Here is a 19,505-nt window from a genome sequence, read left to right as displayed (position 1 = left end):
CTTCCTGGGGCAAAGAGGAAATTAACAAACCCTCTGAGCAGTCATCTCAGGGCTCTGTAGAAAGGGGAAATTGACAAAGCCTTCCGATCTCTTTTGAAACTCCATTTCCCGGCTAACATGACTCCCTTCATGTGCTCCTCCTCGTGTAATTGGTCTCTTGTAGCTTGGCTCTCAGTCTTTCCTCGTAGTAGTTGGTCTCCAGGACCCTGATCATCCTGGTTGCACCTGTTCCAATTTGTCCACATTCTTTTTGAAGTGAAGCCTCTATAACTGCACACAATACTCCAGGTGGGGCTTGACCAACACTGTATATAGTAGAACAATATCCTCTGATTTGGATGTTATGCCTTTGTTAATACATCCCAAGATTGTGTTTGCCTTTTTTGCTGCTGCATCACACTGAGTGCTCATATTTAGCTTCCCAGCCACTTGTATCCCAAGATATTGTTCACACACACTGCATCCCAGAAGTGTATCCCTCATTCAGTATTTATGTTTTGCATTTTTGTTACCCAGGTGGAGAATCTGACACTTATCCATGTTAAATAGCATTTTATTCAAATCTGTCCACTTTCCCAGTGTGTTCAGATCTTGTTGAATTCTGTCCGTGTCGTCAAGGGTGTTTGATACGTTCAGTTTGGTGTTATCTGCAAATGTAATGAGTAATCCTTTCATGCCCTCGTCTAGACCTTTATAAAGGTATTGAAAAGCACTGGGCCCAGAACCAAGCCCTGTGGCACTCCACTGGACACCTCCTTCCAACCAGATGTGATGCCACTGTCAGCTACTCTTTGGGTGCAGTTATCCAGCCAGTTCCGTTGTCATCTAACCATCTTAGAGTCCAGTCTACAGTCCAACAGTTTATCCAGGGGTCATTTCGTAGAAAAAGAGCTGGAGGGACTCATGAGCATAACTCATTAGCATATGCCATGCCCACTGACATCACCAGAAGTATGTCATTAGCATAACTTATTTGCATGTGCCACACCCCCTAACATCACCTATCCTGGCTGTTTGGGACCCAATCCTGGCCATTCAGAGCCGAATTTGGGCCCAAAATAGCAAAAAAGGACTGAAAGTGGCTGAAAAGGGGTCCCAAATGGTCAAGATCAGGCTGCTGCTGAGTGGGAGAGTGATCCAGCACCCATCAGAGGCCCGATCCGGGCCATTTCGGCCCCAATCCAGGCTGAAACGGACCCAAAATGGCCGAGTCAGATAGGCGGGGCCACTTGACATGTGACCTCTTTGGGGAACTGCTGGAACTGCGTTCCTGTGCATTCCCCCTTGAAATGAGCCCTGAGTTTATCCATCAGAACATCATGAAGAACCTTGTCAAAAGCTTTACTGAAATCCAGATAAACTACATTGACAGCATTCCTGTGATCCAGTAAGCCTGTCACTTGGTCATAACAGGAGATGAGGTTGATCTGGCAAGACCTGTTGGCGTCAAATCCGGGCTGAATTCCCCATATCACCATGTTGTCTGTCAGATGCTTGCAGACTGATGCCTTTAATGTCTGCTCCAGTATCTTCCCTGCGACAGAGGTCAGGCCGACTGGCCTGTAGTTCCCAGGATCGTCCTTTTTCCCTTTCTTGAAGATAGAGATGATATTTGCCCTCCTCCAGTCTTCCAGAACATCACCTGTCCTCCAAGAGGCCTAGAATATGATTGACAAAGGGTCTGCTCGCTCTTTTGAAAGCTCTTTAAGCACTTTTTGGTGCACCCCATCTGGCCCAGGGGATTTATACACACCCAGTGCAGCAAGGTGCTTCTCCACAACTTCTCTGCCCATGTCAAGCAGCAGCCCTGAAGCCATGCCTTGCCTACTACCATCTCTAGGTGGACCTGTTCTCTCCTTCAGGGAGAAAACTGAGGCAAAATAGGTATTGAGCCTTTCTGCCTTCTCTTTTTCAGAGTGTCTCTATTTTCACCCAGCAATGGGATTATCGCCCCTTTTGCCTTCCATTTGCTCCTCACATAGCTGAAGAATTTCTTTTTGTTATGACCCCTCCCTGGCCAGTCTTAGCTCATTCTGCGCTTTGGCCTCTCTGACAGCTGCCCTACAGTGTCTAGCTACCCCTATATACTCTTCTTTAGATGCATTTCCTTCCCTGCATTTCTTGAACATTTCCTTTTTCCTTTTTAGCTCATCACAGAGCTCTCTGTTAATCCAGACTGGCTTCTTAGATATTCTAATGCATTTCTGTCTTGCTGGAATGTTAACTTGAACCTGCAAGAGCTCTTGTTTTACGAGAGACTACCTTTCACTTGCTTCTTTCCCTTCCAGCATTCTTATCCATGGAATAACTCATCATATCTCTAAGTTTATGAAAGTTTGCCCTACTAAAATCTAACATGCACATTTGACTACAAACTTTCTTGGTACCCCACAGCAAAAGGAATTATAGGAGGATGTGATCACTTCTCCCTAAGGTTTCCATGACCTTTACTCCATCAACCAGCTCTTTCTTGTTGGTTAATATCAAGTTCAGTATGGCCGAGCCCCTCGTTGCTTCCTCCACTATTTAAGAAAAGAAGTTGTCAGCCAGGCAGGTCAGGAAGTTGAGTGACCTTGGACACACAGCAGAGTTGGTCTCCCAGCACACAACAGGGAAACTGAAGTCACCCATAACTACAAAGTCATGTTTCTTGGACACCCTATTAAGATACTCATGGAGGGAAGAATCCACCTCGGTCAAGCAGTCTATAGCAGACCCCAACCAGAGAGAGAGAGAGAGTTTGGTGTAGTGGTTGAGTGCGAGAGGCAGTTTGGTGTAGTGGTTAAGAGTGCGGGACTCTAAAGAGCTGGGTTTGATTCCCCACTCCTCCACTTGAAGCCAGCTGGGTGACTTTGGGCTAGTCACAGTTCTTTGGAGCTCTCTCAGCCCCACCCACCTCACAGGGTGTTTTGTTGTGGGGATAATAATGACATACTTTGTAAACCGCTCTGAGTGGGCATTAAGTTGTCCTGAAGGGTGGTATATAAATTGAATATTGTTGTTGTTGTTATTATTATCATTATCATTATTACTATTATTATAACCACATTTCTGCTCGTCCTTCCCTCCCTTATCTTCACCCAGACACTTTCCACTGGGTTGTACCTCTCCTCTTCCAATATTTCCTGACAGTCAAACACTTTCCTCACAGACAGCGCAACTCCACCTACAACACTTCCTGTTCTTCTTGAATAACTCATATCCATCCACTACTGTATTCCAGCCATGGGAATCATCCCGTCTGCATTAGTAGATCAGGTTCCTCTGTCTTATTGCCCCCAAGCTCTGGGCATTGGCTGACCCTGCTTAGTGCCCATGATCTGACAAGAATGGGCTAGTCTGGGCCATCCAGGTCAGAGCTTATTAGCAATGAGATTGATATTTTTTTGAGAACTAGTGCTACCTAATGAGATACCTGATCCCACCTTTCCATTTTTTACTTGAGAGGAAACTTAAAACAATTTTTGTTTTCTATTTAAGACAGGCTTACTGAGATAGATGTCACTCAGAAACCTCTGGTGATGACCGTTTCATCCGAACCCAGCTTACCTCAGGTGCAGTTCCAGCTGTGAGTAAAGGAAGTGAATGAAAGCCCTCCTTGCCACAATCTCCGCATGGCAATCGTTGACCACTAATCCTTGATCATTAATGTATTCTCCATTTATACATTTAGTACCCGATGTCAGCACAATAACCTGAGCCTGCCGGATGTCCAAACCTGTAGGAAAAGGAAAAAATAAGACCAAAAAAAAAAAAAAAACACACACCCCTGCACAAATAAGGAGATTTTAGAATTGGCTGTCGGTGCTACATCGTAATTGCCCAAGTCCTTGAAGATCACACTTTTATGTGGCAGCAGAGACAGCTCTAATAGGGTGCTAGCGAAGATGATTACATGGCCCTTGGAATGTACAGCCATCTCTCATCTCAGCACTATTAGAATAATGCAGGGTCCATTTCAGCCTGGACTGCTAATTTCCAGATAAAAGCCAGCCACAAAGTTTACTTGCTACATCACAGGACAGGCACATCCTGTATGGAGGTAATAAAGGAGTCTCATGCAGTACTGGTACGTAGTAGCCATAGTGGGAAGTTTTGCCATTTTTTTAAGTGATAGAAACATACACTTCTTGTAATGTGAGCTTTCATTGCCATGGCACTGGTACCATTAAATAAAAAGTTTAGAGTTCCTCTTCTCTAGAAGCCGTGCAGAACACACAGATTTCCCAGGCTCAGCTGGATCTTTAAATAAAAATCAGTATCTATTGGAGCATTCCTCAAGTAATTGCACCATGCCTCATTCTAGCCCCACAAGCTCTACCCTGCTATCCTCAACTCACTTGTCTAACCACTATTCATCACTCCAAATGTTTCTGCTACATTCTTGATGTATGGCCTTTAAATAAATGCTACCTCTGTGACCAAGGGCAACATCATTAAAAGATCAAGGATGCATTTTTTAAGGCAAACTTTAGAAGCCAGCTTGACTTTCTAGTAGCCAGAGAGGAGGACAAATGACCTTTCCCATGCTACTTGGTACCTGAAGTTTTGCACCCCAGTTAAGAATATTGCAGCTGAAAATTCATGACAATACCAACAGAGGTGAACCACAAATGAAGGTGAAAACAATTAACTAATTAACAACAACGTATTACATCATATGAATAAATCCAATAAACAAGTGAAATAATTACCTTAAGTACCGCAGTCAAAAACCGTTAACAACTGTTCCAAATCAAATGTGGCCAATACCGGTACAGAATGAAAAGAACCATGAAAAAGATACTTCAAATTCAAAAGGTGCAAGAAAGTCCAGGTAAACAGGTGAGTAACTCAGTTCTCTAAATTATTTAATTCCATTAATCTTTTCTTTCTTCCTTGTTCTGTTTGTTTCTTTTAGGTGGTCGAATGCAGACTGGGATGTCCAGAGGATATCGCCCGCCTGCCCGACATTCAGGGCCGTCAAGGTTCCTGACGTTTCATTGAAACTTCTTTGGGGGTGGTTAACAACTCCATCACATACATACAAAATCTTTCAGCACCAAAAAATCAAAAAGTGCGTAATGGCAACCGAGCTGGGGCTTGATCTGGGACCATGTGAGGTCACATTAGACATGACAAACCCTGAGCATACACAGAGCACCTTTCTTCCCTGTCCCCAGTCACCACAGTCAGTCCCCAGGATACCAGCTGGAAGGTGTGGGTTGCCAGGAAGTTTGAGACTTAGCATCTCTTGTGGATTTAGCATTCCAAGTCTAAGGTTATCCTGCAAAAGGGGAGGAAAATGATTCCAAGCTGAAAGCAATCTATGGAAGAGTATTTGGCCCGCCTGCTGAATTAGGAAAATGATTGTCCAATCTAACCCAAATATCCCTGTTGAAAGGGAAATAATGTCCTTACGGATGGAAATAACCTCATTTCACTTGTTTATTGGATTTATTCATACGGTGTAATACATTGTTGTTAATTAGTTAATTGTTTTTGCCTTCATTTGTGGTTCACCTTTGTTGGTATTGTATTATATTGTTGAAGGCGCCTCCATTTTTTGGCTTGAGAATTAATGACAAGCAAGAGGGAAGCTGCAGCAATAGCCCCTAAAGAATCTGGAGAACGGCATGAGGAAGAGGCATCAAGGACCTATTCCTCACAATACATTTAAGAGAATCATGAATAATGCTTATAATAAATTCTTGCCTGTAACAAATTTTGAAACTCATTTCTAAGTAAACTGGCTATTAGTGCTCTAATTTGTATTGAGTTAAACAATCACTCTTATTTGGAATTTTATCTCGCCCTGTCTCTGTGTTTCAGGGTGGGTTATAATTAGGGTTGCTGGATACGGTTTGATTAATAGTAGGAGACTGAGGTGTGTTTATGGGGAGGGGGGGTTGGAACAGGTTTTGGCTGTCAGCAACAGCATGACATCATTTCCAGGAAAGCCTGGACGTGACATCATGCTTCTCTAGGAATTGCTAGAAACTGCATGGTAAAACCATAGTTTTTGGTGAAACTGCATGGTAAAACCATAGTTTTTGGTGATTCCTGACATCAAGCTGTTAGTGTGATGGCTATTTTTTTAAAAAAAATTCCCACCACTTTGGGGCCCCGGCAACCCTGATTACAAGAATGGAAAACATGTCTTAAATGGCATATTCTAAATTGAGCTATCAGAAATATGAACTAACTATTCTAGAAAATCCATGATCCCAAAACTTTGTCCAATGTAAAAGTGCTTTTGAAAGAGAATCAGGCCTTGAAGTAGGGCCAGTCAGGTGTAGTGGTTACAGTGTCAGACTAGGATCTGAGAGAGCCAGGTTCAAATCTCCACTCTGCCATGGAAGCTCACTGAGTGACTTTGAGTCAGTCACATTCTCTTAGCCTAAGCTACCTCACAAGGTTGTGAGGATAAAATGGAAACTAGAGAATGATGTAACCCCACTTTGGTCACCACTGGGGAGAAAGGTGGAGTATAAATGAAGTAAAATAAAATAAATAAATAAATGAAGTGAATAAATGTCCAAATGAAAAAGGCCCCTAAGTTGCAGGGTAAGCACTAGGAATGCAGCTCTTTATGGGCTCTTTATGATCCAAATATGAGTCTTATTTTGTAATAATTAGGGTTCACATTTGCAGTAGGTCATAATTAACACCCTGAACTGTAACTGGGGCTGTCAGGTCCCCTGGTGATTGCGGGGGAATCCCCTGCTCCCACCCTCCACCCCCAGCCACCACTTACCTGGCTGGCAGGGAACAGGTCTCCTAGGGGCTATCCTGGGCCTGCATGATGATGTTACTCCTGGAAGTGACATCATCGTGCAGGCCTGGAAGCACTCCCACGCTTTGTGCATGCGCGAGGAGAAGGAAAAGGGTGAATGACGGGTTCCCCCTCCCACTGGGAGGGTAAAGGGACCTGGCAACCCTAACTGTAACTAGAAAACAGTGGAGAAAAACAAATAGACACAGAACTGGCACAATAATTGGGTTTGATCCAGCCAAGTGTTAAATCTCACCCAGTTCCCCTCTTTATTATAGCCTGCATCACACAAGGTTTTTGTCTATACAGGTCCCACATCCCTAGTAGAGATGGGCATGAACCGAAATATGAACCAAAATTCGGCACAAACCGGGCCAGTTCATGGTTCGTGAACTGGTGGTTCGTCAGAGTCCATTTCTGACGAACCACCTTGAACTTTAGGCTGGTTCGTTTGGTTCATTTTTTGGTTTGTCATTGCAGACAGCCTGGCGCCGATCAGTTTCCTAGGCAACAGAGGATGGACTTTCTGCAGACCTTCTGCTGACCCAGAAGTGGCCTTCTGTTGGCCTAGAAGTGACCTGCTGACCTAGAAGTGACGATTTGCTAACCCGGATGTGATGTTTTCACTAACCAAACAAACTGGTTTGCGAACAGGGGCAGGTTCGTGAAAGTTCGTAGGTCATGAAATGTGATGAACCACGAACTGCACGGTTCGGGTTTTTTTTCAATTTGTGCCCATCTCTAGTCCCTAGCACAGACTTTTGGGTGATCTTCCTTTTCCACCAGTGGAAAAAGTGTCTGGATCCAATCCATAAGGTTCTCAGTCTCCTAATCACAACAAGTGCTGTCAGGAAGTAATTCTAGCCAGGACTGACCTTGTAACCAGAGTGTAAAACCAGTGTTGAAGGGGAATTTTACTGAACTGGTTATTATAAGTGAATATGGGTAGCATTTGCCATACAGAGAGTTACCTTTAGAATATTGTATATTATCAAATGGCATACACATGATGGCATCTGTGCTCACATAATACAGAGTAAGGGATGTGAGCCCAGCCTGGCAAGCAGTAGGAGATTGGGACGGGGGAGGGAGGGGACTGCATCAGTGATGGTATGATATCTCTTCTGGAAAACCTGGCAGTAACATCACACTTCAATAGAAATCGCTAGATACTCTATATTAAAGCCATAGACTTTTCAGTGATTCCTAGAGAGGACTGACATCACTACCACGGGAAACTTAAACTGTTTTGCTTGTACTGGGTAGAAAATGAATGATACAAACTGTTTATTTGTAAATGGCACATTTGAAAACGTTTGCAATATAATACGTTTTTGCAAGACTATTGTTTCATTTTCTGGCAGACTAGATGAAGGACCATAGCCTAAGTAAATAACCTTTAAAAAGAATTAAGCTCAGGAGACACACTGCATTAAAACTACAGAGAGAGAGCATGTGCGCACGAGAGAGAGTTAGCTTTAAATCTGAACATGCTGCCATGCCAGTTTTTTATCAAAAGGCTTACCCTCTCTACAGCCACACAATTTTATATGGACCAGGAAAACAGAACTTCTTTCTTTTTTATAACCTTGACACTTGACCTATCTATCTGGAAATTTTTTTGAATATTTCTTCCCTCTCCAAGCCGTGCATGAAATAACTTCTGGGATGAAAAAGAAAGATGAAACTAGAAATAATGAGTGAAGAATTTATAACTGGAGGTTTTTATTATTGGGCTAAACCCTCATAATAGTTTTCAATTTGAAAGGGAAATGGAGCAAGGTAACTGGATGGAGGGGGGAGCTTGAGGCTGAAGAGTTGCTGTGTCAGCATGTGCGGAGGAGAGAGATGGAGAGGAGGGAAAGAAAAAAGCAAGGGAAGATATTTTTGTGTCTTTTTGGGGGACAAAACCCAGTTTTATAACTCTATTTTGGAAAACGTTTACTTATCTTTGCTATAGATGTTTACAAAGAGTGCCCCATGTCTGACCTGGGCCACAAAGAAAAGATGGTTGTTATATCTTTGTATCTGCACTGCAATGATCCATTGCTAACCCTCAACATTAGATGAGAGTAATCTGAATAGCCTCTGCCCATGCAATTCTATAAAGGTACAGAACCATAAATAGCAAGCCCACTCATCCATAATAAGCACAAGAGAATAATTTCTCTATTTTGTTATGGGGGCATGATAATCAAGAGGGACAAAAACACTACAAAGTACCTGGGCCAGTGCACAGCGGAAGCACTCCTGCTGGGCATCACTACACTTCTTCAAGTGACATCATGGCACCTAGTGGCGGGCATGCTCCCACGCACCACTGGCACAATGACGTCACTTCTGGAAATGACATCATTGTGTTTGCTGGGAGCACAAGCAAAGAGCAGTTCTCGTAAGGTAAGTGCCAGGTCCCCCACCCCTTCAGCTGGAAGAGTAAGGGGAGCTGGCAAATGTATCTCACTATACTTTATCATTTACATCATTTTTTTCTCCCAACACAGCCCACTTGTCATACTGGAGCAAACCTGAGAGCAAATTCTGTAAACAATGAAGTGTTGCAAGATGGGTTAGGGTTTCGCTCCCCTCACCACCTGCTGTTCTGGAACCTTAATCCACATTTAACCTATGAATGAAGAGACTTGAAAATTAATACAGGTGGGTAAGAGCATAAGAAAAGCCCTGGTGAATCAGACCAGTGGTCCATGTAATCCAACATCCTGCCTAATCAGTTGCCCCAAAGGGTCAACAAACAGGGCAAAGAGGCCCAGGCCTTTCTTCTGTTGCTTCCTCCCAACATTGGTATTCAGAAGTTTGCTGCTACTGAATATGGAGGTCCCTATAGTCACCATGATGGACCTAACCTCCAAGAATCTGTCAAGACCCCTTTTAAAGCCATCTATGTTTATGGACATCACTACATCTATTGGCAGCAGGGTTGCCAGCTTCCAGTTGGTGGCTGGAGAGCTGGAATTACAACTGATCTCCAGGCCACAGAGATCAGCTTCCCTGGAGAAAATGACTGCCTTGGAGGGTATGGTACAGGGTTCCCAGTCCTTGGTGGGAGTGAGCCCACTCCCAGCCTCTGCCTCCTCACCTCTCACCTGGCCAGTGGGGGGGGGGCAGGCAGCGGCAGTGGGGCAGGAAATGCTCCTGCATGCTCCAGAACAAGGCTCTGGTAAGTACCTCTGAGCTCACCCCCCTGAAGACATCCCCTGTCCCCACAGTTTGGACCCCAGGGGACTTGGCAACCCTACAATGGCATCATATCCTGCTGAGGTCTCTCCCCTCCCCAAACTCTTCAGGCTCCCCCCCCCCCCGCCCCAATCTCCAGGAATTTCCCAGCTTGAAGCTGGCAACTCTAACTGAATTTTACACTTTAGATACTTGTTGATTAAAGAACTAATTTCTTTTGTTTGTCCTGAATCTATTTCCCATCACTTTCACTTCTCCTAAGTTCTAATATTATGGTAGACTGAGAAAAAGCTCTCTCTGTCCTCTTTCTCTGACATATTTCCCCACAAATCATCTTTTTTTCTAACTGAAAGGTCCCAAACTCATTAAGATGGTCCCATTATTTCTAGTGTTGCGTTTTGACTCACACAATACCTCATGTATTCTATATTTAATTTCTACCTCATTTCTTTAGTTAGGGTCTAACTAATCTCGGGCTGCTTCCACTCAAAGACGATGTTCCGTGTCACTCTCACTGCTGCAGAGAATGTTAAGGAATTCTCAGTGGTAACAGAATGTTCAAACAGCAGTTTTCCCCACACTTTTCTTACATTAGTCCTCCAAAGCTATCATTTCCCCCCTCCAATGGAGGGCTTTTTAAAGAATTGAGAATTGATCGCTGTACTATTATAACATTATAACTATCTATTGGAATGATCTACTACTTCCCAGGTTCCAGTAAAAAAAATTAAGTCTCTAGCTCTTTTTGTTGCAGAGCTATAAGGATAAATATGCAGTCTACACCTTTCCCCTTATAAATTCACAATGAAAAGGGCTAGAGATTTCCTTTTTTAGAAAGGTGGGAACTTTGACATTGTTGCAATAGATTGGTATTATGTTAATGTGCTACACTAATCTGTCAATTACTGTTTTTTAAAAAAAAACCCTCCCCCCAGCCCTCTGGTGTGTGTACGGTTGTGGGGAAATGGCAGCAGTAGAGGGTGAGGTAAGGAAAGTGACCTGCAACAATGTATTGTGTCCTAAGGCATTCTGATTGACCTTTCCAAGAAGATCATACCATACCAGGTCTGGGAAACATTGCAGCATAGAGGGAGAAACACAGAAGCAGGTTGAGCGGAGGATGATGTCATACAGATACTCCCCAAAATCGTGTTGATGTAAGGAAGCCATGGTGGAGCAAAACAGTGGAAACAGCCTTAGTCTCCTTTTGGTGAAATCCTCAAATTTCAAGCCCCTTTTTCTGATTCAGAGTTATTTCTAAAGCAATTCCAGCTCTGTTGAAATGGATGCTTAAAATCTTCTAGACTTACTGTAGGTGCCTTTTTCTGCAAATCGTTTCCACTCTGTGAAGCCTTCCTAAAGCTCTGCTGCCTCTAATACCCCACTGAATCATTCTGTAAATTGCAAATGTTTTCAGTTACTTGTAACCCAGCTTTGTAAATAGACCATTATCAGCAATGCAAATGTTTTCAGCCCAGTAAATAACCCATTATCAGCAATGCAAATGTTATCAGTCCCATGTAACCTAATTTGCTCTCTTGAAAAACTGAATTTTGCTACCTTTTCCTTCTGTGAAACACAAATGTTCCCACGGTCCAATACAAATAAAACTTGCTCTGCAAGTTCTAGCTTGTTCTGCAAGACTTTATGCCATACAAAATATTTTTTTCTTTGTGTTAAGATGTATCAATAGGACATTCAGTCTGCACATTAGAAAATGAGACTTGGGATAGATGTACAGTAACTGAAAAGTGTTTGGAAACTGGGATTTGGATTCTTCCCTGAAGTTTTCTATGTAGGAAACAATGAACTAGAAAGCTATTGCTGATATTACTTATTAACAGTGAGTAAATACTACATTCAAGTTACATGTAAATGCTGTGTGGAAAAAGGTGGAAGCTCTACCTGCTTCAGGATCCTATCCTTCTAGTTGTTTGGCATCCCTGGAGTCTGAAAAAACTATGATAAACTTTGAAAGCCACAGAACTTCATTTGAAGAATGGAATAACTAAAATGAGCCCTGCTGGATTGGACCAATGTAGTCCAGCATCTTGTTTCTCACATTAGCCATCCAGTTGCTCGTGCAAGGCCTACAGTGGTACATGGAAACCAAAGCTTCCCTGTTGTTACTCCACAGCACTGGTATTCAAAGGGTTACTGCTTCGGAGCATGGAAATTACAATTAGCTATTCTGGCTAATAACATCTGATGGACCTATCCTCCATTAATCTGTCTAATCTCCTTTTCAAAGTCATGGAAACTAACAGCCATCGCTCTTATCTGATGAAAATGAATCCCAGAAGTTAACTATCCATAATGTGAAGAAATACTTCCTTTTTGTCTGTCCTTAATCCCTGTCCCACCAACTTCATATCTTTGACTTCTGGTATTTTGGAAGAGGAAGAAAAAGTTCTCTCAACACACTTCCTCCGTATCTTTTTATATAATTGAGTGAGTGTATTTCAGACAACTCGCTTTATACTCTGGTGCACCACCAGAGGGCGCTGCCAAGGAGGGAAGCCTAGGCAAGGCACCATGTCCCTCCAGAAAACATCCCATGGTGGGAAGCCCAGGCCGGGAGAAGGTGGCAATGCCCGCCTCCTGCCTTCACCCAGCTGGTATTAGGAGTGAGGCAGGTAGCAATGCCCACCACCCAACATAACCCAGCTGCCTCCCCGCCTTAACCCAGCTAGTATTAGGAGTGGAGCAGGTGGAATTTCCCCTCAAACCTTAACACAGCTGTTATTAGGAGCAGAGCAGGTGGCAATGCCCCCCCCCAATCTTAACTCAGCTGGTATTAGGAGCGGAGCACTTGGCAATGCCCCCCCCCGTTCACCCAGCTGGGATCAGAAGCAGAGCAGGTGGCTTTGCCCACCCACTGCCTTAACCCAGCAGGTATTAGGGAGCAGGCGGCATTGCCCCCCCCACACACACCTTAACCCAGCTGGGATCAAGAGCAGATCACATGGCAATGCCTGCCTTCCTTCTCCTGTCTGGGATCAGGAGTGAAGCAGGTGATAATGACTCCTCCTTAACCTAGGTGATATTAGGAGTGGAGCAGGTGACAATGCCCATCCCTCACCTTAACCCAGCTGGTACTAGGAGTGGAGCAAGTGGCAATACCTTCCTCTGCCTTAACACAGCTGGTATTAGTGGCAGAGCAGGTGGCAATGTCCACCTCCCGCCATCACCCATTTGGGATAAGGAGTAGAGCAGGTGGCAATGCCCACCTCATGCCTTCACCTGGCTGGGACCAGGTGAAGAGCAGGAGGCAATGCCCTTCTTCCCTTCACCCAGCTGGAATAAGGAGCAGAGCAGGTGGCAATGCCCGCCCTCTTCAACTTACCGGAATAAGCCACTGAGCAGGCGGCAATGCCCACCTTGTCTTCACCCTGCTGGAGTTAGGAGCCAAGTATGCAGCAATGCCTGCCCCCCTTCAACCTGCTGGAATCAGGAGCAGAGCAGGTGGCAATGCCCACACCTCCTTTATCCAGCTGGGATCAGGAGCAGAGCAGGTAGTAAAGCCCACCACCCACCTTTATCTGACAGGATCAGGCACGGAGCAGAAGGCAATGCCTGTTCCTCCCTTCACCCAGCGGGGACCAGGTGGCAATGCCTGCCCCCCTTCTCCCAGCCATAGTCAGGTGCAGAACAGGAGGCAATGCCCCCCCCTTTACCTGGCATGTATCAGCCAGGTAGCAGGTAGCAAAGCCCACCACCCCTTCACGTGGCCAAGATCAGGCAGATCAGGCATGGAGCAGATGACAATGCCCACCCCCCTCCTTCACCAGCTGGAATCAGTGATGGAGGAGGAGCAAATGCCTGCCCGCCCGCCCTCCTCTTTCTAGAGCCCGTTGTATTTTTTTGCCTCAACGGGCTTTGTTGCTAGTTATACATAAGTTTATACATTTTTATGTCTTCTCTTAGTATTTTTCTAGTCAGAAAAGCTGCAAATTCTTTAACTTGTAAGGGAAGGTATTCAAAGATGCTGTTCTTGGCATAGAATTTGGGGAGGTGATTATGTACAGTCCTAATCAATATATGTATTCCCAACATAATCAATATATATATATTCCTAACATAGGTACATTTAATAAAGAAGTATAATTAGATAAGCATTTATTTATGACTGCTAAATAAAAAGAAAACACATCAACCTTCCAGCTCTTATACAACGGCGCAAAAAAGATAACTTTGTTATTCTAGATAGTTGCATATGAAACAAGCAAAAATGCACACATCAGGCTTGATTAATATATTAAAAAATCCACCTCTTATTAGGCTGGCAATGACTGACATGAACCACTTGTTCACTATAAAAGAGAGCTAGAAATAATGATAGTTTAAAGTCACCCTTGTGAATTATGCATAGGGTACAATTTCATGTAATTTTCAATGCTGGTTCATCTCTAGCTGGTAAGTAATAATTTGGTGCACTTTCTTTGTTTTCTGTTTAACAAATCAATCAAAAGAATTCTCTATTGTTTTCAGCCAATATGGATGTATGAATGCATGCATGGATGTATTTATATAGCTATTGTATTTGAATTCAGAATTTAATAAATCTCCAGCTTCACTCTTGGTTATTTTATCCATTCTGTGTTGTGGACAAGGCTTTATTTTAGTTTAAAGAATAAAAAAAAGTCAGCAGCCTCAACAACCATTTTGGACAACCTAGGTTTATTTTGTGGCTATACCAGTCAGAGAACAACAAGAAATCAACAAGAAAGGAATGCTGTTTGGGGGAAGGCTATGAATGCTCATGTCATATTAAACTTGCAAAGCTGAATCCAGGTGAAGAATTTTTCCCAACATGGAAATCTGGAAGACCTCAAATTACAAACGAACTCCCACATGACATTGTGTTTATTCTGAGCATGACTAGTGGTGTTCCCAGGGATTCTTCAGAGTGGCTGCGGACACCCCCTCTATCACCACCACATGAAGGAAGACAAAGCGGAACTCCACTATCAAAACCATTTGAAAGTGCCATTTACTACCCCCACCCTTTAGCCCTTTTAAGGGAGTTTTCCCTTTTCCCTGCTGAGCCATGCTGGAGTGGTACAGTGTGGCTTGGAATGGAAAGGGGAAGGGGGAGTTCTAGGCTGCGGTGGGAGGGGTGGGTGGGGAGAATCACATAAATATCGCAGAAATCTTGGTTGACTTTGCTTTTCTGTTTCTTTACTGCTCACACTGGAGTGGTTCATATGGGAAGACATACCATGGTTTGGTATTATATCAGTGAACTTCAGGCTGAAATGGCCCTGTTCTTCCTCAGTCTAATCTTTAGATGGTAGTGCTAAGTAGACATGGGCACGAACCAGAGAAAAACCGAACCATGGGGTTCATGGTTCGTGAGGTTTCCACAAACCACAAACCACGAACTGGCACAGAACTGGCCCGGTTACGAACCAGTTTGTGGTTCATGGGGTTTAAATGCCCCTTTCTGGCAGGGAAAGGGGCATTTAATCATTTAAAGGGCCTTTTTCTGCCTCTTGCAAGGGGCAGGACCCTCTAAACTATCAGCTGGCAGGCGGGGGACCTGCTGCTTGCAAGGCAGAGTCCTTTAAACAACCCAAACTCGAGCCCCCAGCCCCAGCCCCTACCCCCCAGCCCCAACCTCTACTCCCCAGCCCCAGCTCCTCACTCCCTCCCCAAGCCCCAGCCCCCCACTTACTTTCCCTCTGACGCTGGGGTGGTGTAGGCCTCCTTTGCTGTCCTGCAGGCCTGCGCAACAGAGGAGAAGGCCAAAACCGCCCTTTTTGGCCTCCTCTGCTGTCCTGCGTGCCCGCAGGCCAGTGGAAAAGGAGGAAAAGAGCCCTCCCACCCCTCAAATGGCAGCCGTAGCTGCCATTTGAGAGGCAGAAAGGCCATTTTCGGCTTTCTCTGCTGCCCTGCCCTGCAGGCAGGGCTGCGGCTACCATTTGAGGGGCAAGAGGGCCCTTTTCTACCTCCTCCGCTGCCGCATAGGCCTGCAGGGCAGTGGAGGAGGCCTCCACCACCATAGAATCAGATGGAAGGTAAGTGAGGGGCTGGGGCTTGGGAGGGAGGTGAGGGGCTGGGGCTGGGGGGGCTGGGGGTTGGGCCGTTTAAAAGGATCTGCCGCTTGCAAGCGGCAGGAAAAGTTTAAATGGCCATTTCCCCTGGGGAAATGGCCATTGAAACTGGCCCTTTAATACGAACCAAACGAACCAGTAGTCCAGTTCGCGGAAGTTCGCGAAAAGAAGCTTCCACAAACCCTAGTTCGCGAACCTCGAACCGGGCTGGTTCGTGGGTTTTTTTGGTCCATATTTAGGTTCATGCCCATCTCTAGCGCTGAGGGAAGAGTTTAAGCAAGATCTCTGCCATTTTGAAATAGGTTTGCTAGGTTTTCTGAGGCTCAGACCCTGAGATGCAAAGGATAAAGCCAAAAGAGCCTGGCAAATGGAGGAGGGCTAGTAGGATAGAGATGGGGGCCTATTGGTGCCTGATGGGAGAAGGTGGAGAATGCAGGGGAGATCCTGACTGCACCTGGGGGGAAAGACTTAGGGATATGGGGGCATAGCAAGTAACAGAAACTCTCAAACTAAGCACAAAATTCTGTCCCCTCACTCTGAGAATTTACCCCTTATCCTGGAAAAAAGGCCTAGTCCCTGAAACTTCCAATGAACCTTGAAACCTGGCAGTCCTGAAATGGTGAGCTCATATAGAAGAGTATTTTCCACATGGTAATGGGTTTGTGTGGTTTACCCATTAATACTATGTCAGGGCTTCTATGAGGCAGCTTTCCTCATATTTTCCTTGCTCCAGTCCCCCATTGCAGCCATTCTAACATGCTACTGGTGATGGTGGGGCGGGGGGGGCTGACATATCATTATAGTGATAAAACTTCATAATAATTTGTTGTTACTGTTCTCTGAAGTCCCAGCATCATGTTTAAAAAGTAAGTCTCTAGTCTGTTTCATTGCACAGATACAAGGGGAAAGGCATCTTTCCACAACAAAATGGGCAGGGAAAATTGTGCTGATATGTGTGGGACTGCACAGATCCAGACTCTCCCATCCACATGGATGCCACCCTGGCTTTGCTGTGGTCTTTCTGAAAGACTCGCAGCAAAGCAGGTTTGAATTTGCAGGAAAGATGGGGTGGGGGAAAACAAGGAGGTACATGGAAGCACCACAATGTTGTGGAGAAGTGGGAAAATAGTATCCAATCTGGGGCAAACAAGTTGTGTGTAAATGAGCCCATTTTGTTGTGTGTTGGATCAGTTCTGTTCCTGTTCGAGAGAGTTTAGAAAGAGCACCACATTTCCCAACAGTTTCCATACAGTCCTATTTATCTGGAATTGTTCCCAATTAAAACTGGCCAGCTCAGTGTTATGGCACACCACAGGATGGAGAGAAGCTGATGCTGACAAATTAGGTGGAAATCAGAGGAGCAACAAAACTGATTGTTTGCAAGTTGGATGGAGAGACTAAAACAATTAAAAATGTATAGCTTCACTAGCTGACAGCTAAGGGAACAGGATCTCTGCCTACAAGTATCTGAAAGGTGCAAGCCCAGAGGAGGGGAGGGTGTTAAGCATTGTTTGGGGTGGTGGTGGTTCAGGTTATTAGGACGAGGAGCCATAAAAACAAAGCACGAAAAATGGAGAGTTGAACAACAAGAGAATTATTATTAACAGTGAAGGCTATTTAGAACACAAGGCTCTCCCCGAGGAAACACTGAAAGCCCCTTTGCTAATTGATACATTTAAATTTCGATTAGGCAAAGAAAGGCACGCAGGAGTGTACTTTAGGGAACGATTGGGCCCTTGCAGAGGAATGGATGTGATGACTTTGCAGACTTCTCTGGTTCTAATTTCTATGGCCCATTTCATTTACTCCCCTCCATGCCAAGAGAAAAGAATGAAGCCCTGGTGATGAGAACACTGACTTAGCAGAATAATTTCTCCCTCTGCCACTTGTCCAAGGGGTTGTGAGTTTTTTTGTGATTTTTTTGATCAATGTGTTGTGGGATAAAGGAAGCGGTGAATCCTGCTCCAGCCCCAATATCTGGACTGTGCGGGAGTAATTTTCAGGCCCTCTCAGACATTATTTACCCCCTGCAGTTTTGTGATGAAAACATGATTATATATTTAATAGCCACGTGTGGTTTGTCACACAAATAAAACAATCTGCAAAGGTGAGGGGGGGGGGCACGCTAAATTATCAGTTTCTGCAACTCCAGGGAGTAACTCTAGATTTGCATATGTATTTAAGTAAATATTTTGGGGCTAAGACCCCCTCCAGCAGCCCATGTGCAGATGATGCTTATATCCTTGGGTGGCAATTTGGGGAGCCAGAGAAATCAGCAATATCAAAGGGGCGAAGAGGGGAAGTGAGACAGTGGGCCAAAGGGCCAAAGGAAGAAAGGAAAATTAAAAGGGCACTTGGCCATGGGCACAGGAAGGAAGAATGATTGGTGGGTGGGATGGCTGAGGTGGGGAGGAGAAAGAAAAACCTGAGCACATGGTGGTGCTGGAGGGGGAAGGAAGCAGAGCCAGAACGGAGGGAGGAAAGGAATTGGGTCCAGCAGAGATGGAGCAAGGAAGCTGGGGGGGTGGGGCAGGGGAGAAGTGTTCTGAACTGCTTGGACCCCATTCCAAACATCCAGGACCAATTCACACATGTCCATTGAGACAATTCAGACGTGTAGAAAAAATGCAGAGAACAGGCCGAAAGACTGCATATTTATATGGAAAGTTCTCCCTGCCGCACCTAGTTACTTAGTCTATTTTCCTGATATGCAGGATTCTCATAGGCCAGACGGACAGGCATTTGGCATAACATTGCCCCAAGATATTGAGTGCTATTATGCATGTGCCTGATAAGGGCTGGGTGGGGGAGAAGCTTGTATATAGCCCTATAGGCACACCTGTTCTATGTCTACATTATGGCAAAGATATGGATGATGGGGAGAGGTGCAATCCCCAGGCATGAACTAGGCTGAACTAGGCATGTTACTTTACATACTGGAATGCGAGCAAAGGGTGGTAATGATTGCAATATTGTGGATTGCAAGACACAGGCATTATACAGGTATGTGTATCCATAATGGCGGTCTCCAAACATGTGTGGGCAATGGTAAAGTGAGTTTGAATTCTTTATAATGCACAGAAAACATCATCTGATCAAAGCCGCCTGAAGGTACCTCCTTGCAAAGAGGAAAGCACAGCAGCTGCCAGTACCCTGGTGGAATGGTTTGCTGCACAAGATGAGGAATGCTCACTATCATTTCGCAGAATGAGCAAAACAGACTTGTTGGGAGGGGGGGCTTTTAAAAAAGGAAATACGGTTGTAGTTTTAATTGTCTGTTAAATTTTAGGCATCCCCCTTTGTATATTGTATTGCTTATTGGATATATTTTTATTTCACTGCTCCCTGTTTGTATGACACAGGTTTAGGTCATTGTGTTTTACTCTGCTCGCTCGTATTGTTTCATAATTCTGTAATCTGCCTTGAGCCTCAATGAGAAAGGGGGATGATAAATAAAGTGATTTAAGCAGGTAAAGAAATATCCAGAGGAGAGGAGGAAGGAG

At 44.6% G+C, this 19,505-nt stretch overlaps 1 protein-coding gene across 1 annotated transcript in view; it reads right to left on the bottom strand.

The window, feature by feature from the left end:
• The window catches only part of ADARB2 (adenosine deaminase RNA specific B2 (inactive)), a 442,544-nt gene that overhangs the window by 46,865 nt on the left and 376,174 nt on the right, over positions 1–19,505 (bottom strand). Inside the window, exon 6 of the mRNA XM_054991693.1 lies at positions 3,550–3,718. Within this exon, the coding sequence (XP_054847668.1) occupies positions 3,550–3,718 (169 nt within the window). The remainder of the gene's footprint in view (positions 1–3,549; positions 3,719–19,505) is intronic.

Source organism: Eublepharis macularius, chromosome 11 (genome assembly GCF_028583425.1).
Source record: "Eublepharis macularius isolate TG4126 chromosome 11, MPM_Emac_v1.0, whole genome shotgun sequence".
Classification (NCBI taxonomy): domain Eukaryota; kingdom Metazoa; phylum Chordata; class Lepidosauria; order Squamata; family Eublepharidae; genus Eublepharis; species Eublepharis macularius.
This window is presented reverse-complemented; position numbering and strand designations above follow the sequence as displayed.